This window comes from Chroicocephalus ridibundus, chromosome 1 (assembly GCF_963924245.1).
Source record: "Chroicocephalus ridibundus chromosome 1, bChrRid1.1, whole genome shotgun sequence".
Taxonomy (NCBI): domain Eukaryota; kingdom Metazoa; phylum Chordata; class Aves; order Charadriiformes; family Laridae; genus Chroicocephalus; species Chroicocephalus ridibundus.
In genome coordinates, this window is record NC_086284.1 from 25,591,657 (window position 1) to 25,603,772 (window position 12,116).

The 12,116-nt window shown below is 60.9% G+C and overlaps 1 protein-coding gene across 1 annotated transcript; it reads right to left on the minus strand.

Annotated features, from left to right (window-relative positions):
- Positions 1–539: 539 nt before the first annotated feature.
- On the minus strand, positions 540–3,788 carry CDX2 (caudal type homeobox 2). Its single transcript, XM_063339987.1, has 3 exons — positions 3,281–3,788; positions 957–1,102; positions 540–707 (listed from the first exon to the last, which is right to left on the minus strand). The coding sequence occupies exons 1-3, from the start codon at positions 3,786–3,788 to the stop codon at positions 540–542; spliced, it is 822 nt and encodes a 273-aa protein (XP_063196057.1).
- Positions 3,789–12,116: the final 8,328 nt, after the last annotated feature.

Genomic DNA, 12,116 nt, shown 5'->3' on the forward strand with positions numbered 1-12,116 from the left:
AGTGTCTAACATTAAGCAATTCACTTCTGAACGTTTAAACAGTGCCTTATCTTGTCTGCTGTGGCCCTTAGGGCAGGATGAACGTTTTGCGTATTTACGATTACGAGAAAAAAAAAAATAAAATATAAAATAAAAAAAAAATGTGCTTTAATTATTTTTTTTTTCTGTTAAAATTCATCGTTAGCCCAACAACATTTCTAAGGTCTTTTGGACCAATCCCTGAGATTCACCGGGGGTTGACTGGCAGGCAGTGCCCCCCCTTTTTTCTAACAAGCTCCAGGGTAAAAAAAAAACAAAACCCACCCAAACATAATAATAATAATATTAATAAAGCGATGGCCACGCTTCCCCCGGACGACGAGACACATACACTGTACATCTGTACACACGGCCGGCCCCGCGGGGCGGTGTAGTGCATAGGCGGGGAGGGGGGGACCGCTCCCACCGTGTCCCCCCGGCCCCGGCCTGGCCCGGCCCGGCCCGGCCCCGCCGCGGCCGTCCCCTCCAGCAGTCCCTGCGCCGCGGTCCCCCGGCCGCTGTCACTGGGGGGCGGCGGGACCCAGCCCGGCGGCGGCCGCCCCCGCCGCGGGAGCCTGCAGCGGGGCGCCGGGGCTGAGCTGCTCCGCGCCGCCGGGCTGCGCCTGCTGCAGCTTCTTCTTGTTGATCTTCCTCTCCTTCGCCCGCCTGTTCTGGAACCAGATTTTCACCTGCCGGGGAGGAAAGAGGGGGGTGAGGAGGGTGGTTCCCCGCGGCCGTCTCCCTCCGGGAGGGGCCTCACCGGGAGCTCATCCTGGCCCCGAGCATCCTTACCCTGCGCAGCATTACCCTGCGCATCCCGGCCCCGCGCACCCCGGCTCCGTTCATCCCTGCCCCGCGCATCCCTGCCCCGCGCATCCCGGGCCCGCGCATCCCGGCCACAGGTGGCGGGCGTGGGGAGCGCTACGCGTGGGACAGACCTGCCTCTCCGACAGCCCCAGGTTGGAGGCCAGCTCCGCTTTCCTCCTGATGGTGATGTAGCGGCTGTAGTGAAACTCCTTCTCCAGCTCCAGCCGCTGGTGGTCGGTGTACACGACCCGGTACTTGTCTTTCGTCCTGGTTTTAACTGCGGAGAACAAAGCCGGGGTTGGGGAAGCCGAAAGGCCCGGGTGGAGCTTGGTTCTCCTCCCTGCCGGTGCAGGGCGAGCAGGATCAGGCCTCCCCGGCTTCCTGCTCGCCTCTCCCTGCGCGGGACACAGCGAACAGAGGGGAGAGGAGCAGTTCCACAGTTCCACTTGGGGACAAGGTGGAGAACCCCACGGCGTGCCGGCTGTAAGGGCAAGCCGAGCGCGGGCTCCCAGCCCCGGTTGCCAGCCCTACGCCCTCCTCACGGATTGCTCTTGGGACACCTTGATTGTGCACTTGTTGTTGGCTTTCGGTTTTGTTTTGCCTTCCCCACCGAGAACAAACTTTTTACAAAGAGAAGGGAAAAGGGGAAAGAAAGGAAAGCCCCGTTCAGGGCACGGCGGCTTCGTTTCCTAACGAGGAAACGGGGAGCGGCCGTCGGGGGTCCCTCAGGGCCCGGCCGGGCTCTGGCCTGGCTCTCCCCGCTGGCGTCGGGGCAGAGGCTAAAGCGACTTCTCGGTGACACTGGAAGCGCGACGTGAGACTTTAGCTCTCAAAAAAAAAAAAACCTCTTAAAAAACCGAAAACCAAAACCCAACGAAAACCGAAGGCGAATGCCAGCGAGCGGCCGGCGAGTGTGCATCGCCGCAGCCGCTCACCTCCTTTCTCCCGGGGGTTTCTTGTTTAACTGGTTGTGTCCCCGTCCCGCCCGTTCCCCAGGGAGCCGAGGCGGGGAGTCTCTGCCCCCAAGGTGCTTAATGGCTAGCAGGCTGACTTTGTTCAGGTAAACTCTCCGCAAACCACAACAAAAGCACCCTGTAAAGATACAAGCCTGATCAGAGAAAACTCCCCAGAGCCAGTGAATAGGGAACACAATCCCAAACAATGCAGGACAAGGAGATCTTATCAAAGAAAGCCCCTTCTCAAAGCCTTAATGACAGCCACATTCTGTTTGAATTACCACTACTGAACAAATGGCGGCAGGCGCTTTCATCCCCCCAGCCCTGCACATTAACATAAACACTGGCTCCAAAGGCAGAATTTGAATGGAGACAAGGGACCGGCCACCACCGCACAAGCCCAAACTGTGGGAACACCACGGGCTGCTGTGGGAAGCGCGACGGGCCTCGGAGAGCTCCGCGGCCATCGACACCCCGGGGCGTAGCTGGTGCCAGCGGCCGGTACCGGGGCACCGGGGCTTCCCCCGAGGCGCGGTGGCCGCGGGCGTGGCCGGGACCCGTAGCCCACGCCGCCCGGGGACCCCCGCCGGCCCTGCCGTCCGTCGCGCAAGGCAGAGGATGAGAGAGGAATGCCAGAAGTCGCTATTTGCTGCGAAAGTCGCCACCCTTTTCTTTTTTTTTTTTTTTTCGGCCACTATATATATATATATATATTAAAAAAAGACCAAAAATAAAAGAATAAAGGAAAAAGAGGAGGCAACGGTCGTGGAAGGGATGTATCAAAGCGGGGGGACACGCATCTCCCCTGGCAGAGGAAGGGAGGGGAATAAAATAGAGGGTCTGCGAGGGTATTAACATCACAAGGGAGCACGGCGCCGGCTACGGCCCGACCCGTCTTGCCCGCCGCAGCCGCGGCCGGCCTCCCGCCGCCGGGGCACCGGGGGAGTTGGGGGGGGCACGCCCTCGCACCTCCCGGCCCCACCGGGGGCACAGCCCGCAGGGGTCGGCGGGCAGCGGCAGACGCCGCTCGGGAGGCCCGGCCGCAGGGAGACCTTAATAAAGGGTAGGCGTCCAGTGACTCAGAAACAAATGCGGAGCGACACCGGCCGATGATTTATATGACTATAATTGGTTATAAAAATCTTCTAAGTGGCTATAAGCGGACGAGCAGAGCCGCGGGAGGAAGAGCGAGCGTTTCCTCGGGATCCCGGGCCATTCCGTCCTGCTCCCGCCGGAGCCCGCCCCGAGGCACCGACCCTCCGGGGCCGGCAGCGGCTGCTCCCCGGCGCAGAGCCGCTCCCTGCGGGCCCGCGGTCGAACGGCAGCCCCCGTTCTTCCGAGGACCGGCCCTCCGGCCGGTTTGTTTCGGGGTGTTTCCCCCCCCTCCCCGACGGCGCACGGTGACCCGGGGGCTGGGGGCCAGCCGGCGGCGCCCCGGGGGAGCGGTCGTCGGGGCAGCCCCCCGCCCTCCCGCCCGCCTCCCCCCGGTCGGCCCTTACCCTGGCTGCTGAGCGGGGGCTGCGCCGGTTTCCTCATCCACTCGCAGAGGCCGCGGCGCTGCCCGCCGGGGGAGAGCGGCTCGGGGGCGGCGGCGGCGGCGGCGGCGGCGTTGGCGGCGTTGAGGGGCTGCATGACCCCGGCGGAGCAGTGGGGCGCGGGGCCGGCGTGGTGGTGGGCGTGCGGGTGGTGGTGGTGGTGGTGGTAGTCGGCGGGGCTGTAGGCCATGGCGGCGGCGGGGGAGCCGCCGTTGAGGCCATGGACGGCGCCGGCGGCCGGCGGGGCCCCTTGTCCGTAGGCGCCCCAGTCGTCGCGGAGCGGGGCGGCGTAGGGCGAGGGCCAGGCCGGGCCGGGCGACTGGGCGCTGTCGAGGTTCACATGGTAGCCGCCGTAGTCCGCGTACTGCGGGGCGCCCACGAAGTTCTGCGCCGCCAGGTTGAGCCCCCCCGAGTGTCGCACCGGGCCGGGGTACATGGGCCCGTCCTTCTCCAAGAGGTAGCTCACGTACATGCTGGCGGGGCCCCGGCGGCGGCTCTCCGCATGCTGCTCGGGGCTCTGGCCGCGGCCCGCCTGCTGCCTGGGGACGGGCTGCCCGGGGCGGGGAGGGGGCAGGCGGAGGGGCCGCGGCCCCGCGCTGCGCTCCGCGCTCCGCGCTGCCGGCTCCCGGTCCGAATCCAATGGCCGGCAGCACTTACATGATTAACGATTGTTTACAAGGCTCTATTAGTAATGGCCCAGACACACCAAAGGCAGGTGACGTGGAGAGGCGCTGGGTATATAGCTACTACCCCTAAAAGACGATTTGCATTTAAAAAGATAAGGAGAGGGCAGCGACCTGATCACAGCTAAATATTCAAGCCTTTATTGTTTAAGAGCTTCCTCCTTCCATTGCAACCTGGTGCACTTTAACCTCCAATCACAGGTTCAAAGGATGAAATCAAGAGACTTGCAAAAGACAGAGAGGGAGATCTAAGGGCGAGGGTGGGAATATGGGAACCGTGTATCGCGCCCGATCTGTAGGCAGCACTTTAACCAGCTCTTCTCCGTGCTTGGGGCTGGGGGTGTGGGGGGGAAGGGGCGGAGGAGGAGGGAGTTTTGATTAAAAATCCACAAAGCCATTTTGTCGTGGTTGTTTTAAGCAACAAACCCCACCGCGACGGCCTACTGCTTTTCCTAACGCGCTTCCCACCCGCTCGCTTCTGCTCCCACTCGGTCACGGGCGATGAAGGAGAGGTAAGAGGAGAAATCCCCCCCTCCGAGGGCGCTGCCTCCTCCCCCCCGCGTGTGCCTGCAGAGCTTCGAGGCCAGGCGCTGCCCACCTTCCCCGTTCCAGCCCGGGCCCCGAGGGCTGGGGGTGCCTTCGCCTAAAACGCCCCCTGCCCTCGTAGTCTCCGCTGGAGAGAGGCCGAAGCATCCTTCCGACCGCAGGGACCTGGACGCGGGGGAACCCACGGGGGGACCCACCCTCCTCTGCCCGGAGGCCGCCACCCCGGGGGGCGATTCCCTCGCTGTAGCGCGGCCACGGGGAAACTGGCCACTTGCCCCTCGACGCACATAGGCTTTTCCCCACCCCGACGCCTTGGAAACCCGCTGGAAATGCCGGCCCGGGAAGGGTGGCTCCCGGGCGAGAGGCAGCCGGCTCCCGCGGGCCAGCCAGCCCCCTTTGAAGAGGCGACCCCCTCTCAGCTTCCCCCCGCCGCTTTTATGCTTTAACTTTTCACCCTGAGCGGGGACAATGCCCGACAACGTTTGCATATTCGCATCTTTTCCCATGACACAGCCAGGAAACCTTTCACCAGCGCAGAAAAAAAAAAAAAAAAAGGAGAAAAAACGGGAGCGTCCCCCCGTTTTCCCAGCACGGTTCGCCGGAGCAGCGCAGCACCAGCCGTCCCCGCTTGCTCTCCCGGGAGTTTGGGGCGGCTGCGGTTGGGTCCTGCCGGGGCTCCCCCACGGGCCGCGCGCTTTCCCCGCTCCGCGTGTCCCGGGTCTTTCGTGGGGGGATCCCGGTGGGCAGGTCCCAGGGGTATTTTTCCTTCCCCGGGAGTGGCTGTTCTGCAGACCGAGGAGGGTCCCTCCCCAGGTCACTGAGACGGGGCGTTTTGTGGCTGAGGGGGAATTTCAGCTCTGCAGGGGCAGATCTTCCTCTCCGCACTCCTGAAAATCTCGCTCCTTCCACCGGGCCCTTTGGTGCAGAGCGTGGGGCTGCCGCGGGCTATGCTTTAACACGAGTGGGACTAATTCAGCGACGACTCCCAAAGTATCCGTCAAGGTCCCGTGGCCTTGGGGGATCGGGGCGCTCAAGGGGAGGAGGACGGAGCATAGCTCCCGGGGAAAAGACCACGGGCAGTCCCCTCGGAACAGCCGTGGCGACCCCGGCTGCGAGGAACGGGTTACCCCCACCCTGCACACAGCCGGTAAAGCAGTGCCTGCGCCCACACTGTCACTTGTCGTTCGCAGACTGTCGCTGACGGCCGCCGTTGCGACCCTGTGATAACAGCAGCACAACAGCAGGGATGCGGGGATGCCTGTCAGCCGCCTTCTCCGGAGGGGATTTCTCTCCCTGTTGCCCGTTCCCACCATGGCACGCCTTTCCGCCGCCCCACTGGTGGGGGAACGGGGAAAGGGAGTGGGGCTTGCAGCCCCCCGTGCTCTCTGCCGCAGGAGACTGAAATGTGACTCTGGAAAAGAAATGCCGCGTCCCTTCGGTGTAATCGCTTCTCCCGATAAGCACCGACACAGCCGATCTATGCGGATGTGAATTTGATGATGCCATAAACGGAGGAAGGGGCCATTAAAATGACAAAACTCTGAACGTATTGTATGAAACCGCACCAAAACCCTAACAAACCCCGAACCAGCCCAGTTCGGTGTCTAAGGCTTCAATTCGTGAATCCCCGGCAGGCAGGTGGCAGCGCTTTGGGGGGAGACCCGACACCAGACCGAACTGGCGAGACTGGGGGCCTCCGGGACCGATGAGAGCCCCGGGGCTGCTGCGGAGGAGCTGGGCCAGGCTGCGAGGCGGCACCGCGCCCGCCCGGCCTCGCATGGAGCGCACCGCTCCGCTGTCCCCCTGCCCGGCTCTCCCTCTGCCCGTCGGACAGTGATCCCGGCTGCCCCCGAGCACGGGGCGGACTGGGGAGGCCGGATCCTGCTGGCTGTCCCCCACCCGGGGCGGACGGCGAGGTGGGGGACGAGACCCGATTCCCCCACGGCGGGATGCTGCGGAACATCCCCCGCCGCGCAGCCGCCCCCCGCTCCCGGCCCGCCGCAGCGACTGCCCGGCTGCTGGGGCGGGGGACGCTCTGCTCCCGGGACCCTCTTGTCTTAAAATACGAGGGACCCCGCGCCGCGCACACCCCGAGCCTGCGTCAGGGGCTGGCTGGGCTTCCTTTCCTTGCGACTGGGGCAGGATTTGTCCCCCCTTCTCGCCCTCCAGCGATCGGGGCTTCCAGAGGGGATTGGGGAGAGGGGGTGCCTCTCTCAGCTGGGTTTCCCCCCTTTTCTCCCTACGGGCCTGGAAGCGGCGACCAAGGCGGGAGGTTTCCCAAGCCGGCCCTGGCAGCTGCCATCTCCTTCCCAGCCTCCGCCTCGGGGCTTCCTGCCGACCCCCGCCCGGAGCCGCAGCACCGGGAGAGGAGCGGGAACTCCAGAACCGGACGCCGAGGCTGGAGTGCGGGCGAGTCCCTTATCTCTCCCTCTTTCTTTCCTTCGTTTTTGTTGTTGTTGTTGTTGTTGTTAGGTTTTGGTTTTTTTTTTTTTTCCTATTTCGTTAGATCCTGAGCGGGAAAAATGCGATCCAAAGCTTCTCAAGCTGACAAGTGCCTGATCGGGACTACCCTTTGCAGGGAAATATATTTTTTTTTTCATTTCTCCCCTCCATCCTGATTACTGTATTCTCACCGACGGCTGTTTTACCCTAGGTTCCGGCGCGGGCAGACGCCGGGCTCCCCACCTACAGCTCCAGCCTTACTTCTTGAGCTGAAATAATTATTTCCGAGGGAATCTGCCTGCCCCGGGGGGAGTCAAGTCAGCGGCACGATTGCGTGAGGAACGCCGGGGCAGAACGCCCCTTCCCACTGCCCGCTGCCGGCTCTGGAGCGGGCACCTCGCCTCGGAGCCGGCGCTCATCGTGGCCTCGGGTCCCGGGGCTGGGGAGGGATGCACAGCCAGGGGACCCCCGTCCCGGGCCAGAGAACTCCCCGTAAGCGCCGGGAAAGGCCGAGTGCCGCCCAGCCCCCGCGATCCTTCCTCCACCGACCGCTCCCCCCTGCCGGGACGCTTTCCGGAATGAGGATTCACCTTCTTCTTTATTTCTAATAGTTTTCGGTTTTAAAGAATTTATTTTTGTGTCACTTAGAAGAAGCTCTGGGTAGGGCGAAGGGGGGGGAATTTGTGGGATCCTCCCCTCTCCCCCCACCTTAACGACACGGAACCGGGAGCTTTGTTTGCAAGGTTAAAAAAAAAAAAAGAAAAGAAAAAAAAAGAAAGAAAAGCCTGCTTGAAAGCCCTTTGGTGGCCGAGGAGAGAGAAGGGAAGGAGGAATCGTGTGTTAGTTAGTCCGACCTGTGGAATTTATGACTCCCCCTAAGCACAGACATGATAAGGACTTAGAAAACATCTTGGATCTTTTCAAGCCGGCAGCCCCCGAGGCTTTGATGTAGATTACGTTGCAGAATACTTTTATCGTGGGGTTGATACTCGGCTTGTTTAAGCACATGCCTCTAGGAGCGGGTTGGATGCTAAACGCTCGCTCCCGAGCGGATTCGCGTTGCTGGGAAGGAAGCACAGACGGGGGAGGAGGGGGGGGGTTGGGGGGGGGTGGCACCTTGTGCCAGGCTGGAGCTCCGCCGCCCCCGCTGAGCCTCTTCGCACAGGTGCTGTCGGGCATGAGCTCGCATCGCCCCGGCCCCCCTCCGGGAAACAGGAACGTAAGGAGAGAAGGGGGGAGGGAAAAAAGCCAAATTATGCACCAGAGGCTTCGCGCAGCCAACAGGCCGGTGTCCGCAGCCGCTCGGGCCCGGTGGCCAGACCCTCCCGGGGAGACGCTCGGTGTGTCCGGCGGGGGACCAAAGGCTGATCCCCGTCGCGCTCCCTGCCCCTGTTTACACAGGCTGGGCGTTGCTTTGCTCCCTTAAGAAGTCGCTGGTGGATCGCCACCGGACCCCCCCCCCCGGGACACCTTCTGCTGGCCGGGGAAATCCCGCCATGGCCGGATTGTTCTTTTTTTTATTTAAATACCATTTTTAAATGGCAAGGGGAAGGAAAGCCGCACCAGCGCCCCAGGCCTCGGTGCACGCCCCGGCCGCCTTTCCCGCCTGTGCCCGGACCCTGCTGGCACGTCCCGCCTGGGAAGGCCGGGGCCTGATCCGGTGACGGGAGCCGTGAGTCAGCCGGCAGCGCGCACCCGCGGCGCGGCCCCGACGGCGCGGCCCTGGCGGACGGCGTGCGGTGGTTGCGGCGGCCCCGCTCCTGGGGAGGGAGCCCAGGGCTCGGCTGTTATCACCCCCTGCCCCCCGAGGACACCCCCCTCCCTCCCCGTACGGACGCTCCCCGGCGCACGCAGGGCCGCTGTTATCTTCCCCAGCTTGCAGCCCGGCCCCGGCGGCGCCCGGTGCGGGGTGGGGGAACGTGGTGGGAGCGCGGTGCTCTCCAGCCGCATGCTTTCGGCTTTGCAGCCGGGATGGGGGGAGCCCGCCCTCCGGTCCCCCAACCCTTGCCCAGAGCCATGCCACTCCCGGGGAAACTGTACGCCTCGGCCCAGGTGGTGGGACGGTGCCGGTGACACGCGTGTTGACTCCCCAAACATCAAATGCCAGCTGCAAAATGGTTTGCACGTGTTTGCCACCAGCAAATGTAACCTTGAAATGTAACCTTCAAGGGGAGGCGATGCACACCCCGTGCCCGTGTCCTCCCACGCGTCTCAGCAGCGCTACTGCTGCTGCTGTATCCCCCACCCCCATGGGCCTTCCATGGCAAGATGCTGAGGGGTGGCTGCCCCGCACCACCGTCTCCCTCAGCCTGTGTTGCACGGCAGGCCCAATCCGGCAAGCCTGTTCCGTCAGCAAAGGCAGCACGGGGTGGCCCAGGCCCACGTAGACGGTTTGTTGTTTGCGAGGTCGAAGGTTTCAAAGGCCATAACTGTACACATCCCGTGTGTGCAGGGCCACGGTGTTTGGTGGATAATATTTCGTGCTAGGCAATGTGGGACTCCAAGGCAGGGAGGTGCCAAGCGCTTCCTTGGCCTGGCAGGGAGCAGGCTGAGGCTCCCACATGGGACCTTTCTTTATTCTGAGTCTGTAAGGCAGCTGGAGAAGACTCTTCTTCCTCCATGGGCAAACCTGTTCCCTCCAAAACAAACCAACAAACCTCAGCCCTCTTAGCTCCAAGGAGAAACTGGTGGCTGACTGCTCTCCACCACCTCCCATTAGCTCCCAGCCGTCTTCTAGTTTTTTTGGGGGGAAGAGGAGTCTTACCTCAATTTTTTCTGGTCTGAAAAGAGGCCCCAAAAGAAGTGAAAGGTGGGGCCAGGCCCAGATCTCAAGGCCAGGCTCCTGGCTGTGGCCCACACTGCCATCCTCAGGCCACTTGCTTCGCGGCTTAGCTCCTGGGAACCAGCACCATCTCTGCCCGTGTTTAGCTCCACAGCTCTTCTGCACCCAGGACACCCCCATCCCGCTTCCCCTGCCACAGGAGGCTTTTCCAAAGGACTTCCCAGTCCACACCAGGCAGATAGTCACTTCTCCAGGAGAAATATGGTGGAAACTAGAGATGGGTGCTGCATTTTTTTAGGATCTGAAGGGATGGCGCTGGTGGGACTGCAGGGCTGTGATTAGAAGTGATGCCCAGGCTTTCTTCAGCTGGAAGACAGTGATGTCCCCATGATAGAGAGCATGGAGGGAGAGGAACCTTAGTGCATCTCTGGGCACATATGGGCAGCCACAGCTAAGTGCCAAAGCTTAGGTGCAGTGCAATGGATCATGAGTGGGTGTAGGTAGGACTTGGCAGGAGGAGTGGGTCACTGTCAGGATCTCCCATGGGTTTTTATCCTGACTAAGCAGTATCTAAACAAACTGAATCCCACTCCAGTCTGCATGTGCCTGTGTGGATGTGGCCACAGAAGCAACACCGCTTTTCCATGGTGACTACCTCTTACCAAAACACAGCTCTTCAAAAAACGTCCTCTGCTGAGATCTGATCCGTATCATACCCAAGGGCCCCTCACACTTCTGCCAGGAGTGTTGCTCTATCAATTTTCCAGCACAGCCATAAACCCCTACCTTTTAATGTGGCAGTAACCTGTAAGACAGGATCCCTGAACTGAGCAGCGCCGCCTGCTTTTTCTCATCCACGGAAAGCATGTTGGGAAGCGTGAATCCGGCTCAGGTCTTACACAACCCGGCTGGAAGGCACTGCTGCCCCACCTCACCACAGGCCAGCACTGGGCTGCTCACCAAGGGTGAGAAGGAGCTGGGCTCAGGTCCTGCATCTTTCTGAAGTGATTTGTAGCCTCCTCAACCAGAGGTCTGGGTTGGGCTTCTTTTTAAAGCTGTTTTACTTTGCGTGGCCTAATTAATTAGCTGTTGATGGGAAAGGGAAGGAGGCAGTGACTCACTAGTGCAGCGATGCATTTATCTGGGAAGAAGGAGCCCCGTGCCACTGGGTACTTCATCTAGTTCAGTGTCTGGGAGAAGAAGGCTGAGATAATAGAGTGCCCAGCTGCGTGGCAAATGTCTGTATCTTCAGCCTGCTTTGATTTCTGCACCCCCAAAATATTTCCCAGAGGAAGTGTGGACTCTTAAAAATGACATATCTGCAAAAGGCTCTGTAGCAAATACGACCTTGGATTTCTCCATCACCTTTCACATATCTCTGTGAACATGTGGACTGAAAGCCACTGCTAGCCTGCATGGCACTTCTACTCTCCTCTTCTGGTTCAACACACAATTAGTCCCATCTTCTCCCAGAGAGACATCAGAAAGCCCATTCCAGATATCCCAAACCTGACAGTGAGACTTGTGTTAGAGAAGCACATCCAGTTTCTCTTGAGCTGGACAGAGAAAGGCCCCCTCTTTTTTTAGTGTGTGCTGCCTGTAAGACACAGCCACTGTTGTTTGGGCAAATGCACAGAGGGGGGGACTGACTGGTTCGCACTGGTACGTGGCTCAACCCGTCAGTGCTACGAGGTTTTGGCTGTGGATTCCCTGTGAAGCTCGGCACCATCACCCCGGCCCTGCTCCCCCGGCTCTGGTCCAGACACCGCGGCTGGCCCAGGCCCTTCTGCTGAGCACCGGCCCAGCCCCTTGTCCCCTTCCCTCCACCCGCTCCCGCATTAGGCTGCCGCGGTCGCGGAGCTCCACCTAGTGCCGGCTCCGGCAGCTGGACGGGGACCGGAGCATCCCCCGGAGAGGTCTCGGGACCGGGCTGCAGGCTCCGCCGTGTGCTTTGGCAAGGAAAAGGGAAAGAAAATTACTGCCGATTCCTCAATTCGTCTTGTCTTGTCAAATATTTCTTTCTTGTTCTTTCTGTTGTTGCTAACAAGGAGAGCGCGGTGTCCTTTGCCATTCAGCACTTTTAACTGACCTCAACCCCTTCTGTTCCTCTTCTTCCCGATTTAATGATTCCTGAATCTTTGTCAGTCTCTTCCCGACTTAATGCATCTAACTTAGACTAATGGCATCTCTGCTGGAGGTCTTCAAACAAGCTTAACTCTCCCCATTCACTACAGGGGGAATTTAGCACTTTCTCCAGAGAACCTGCTCCTGGAGGCAGGATTAGGGATCTGGATCCTAACAAGAGAAAAGTGGGAATTTTCCTTCAATAATCATGAAACTGCTTCTT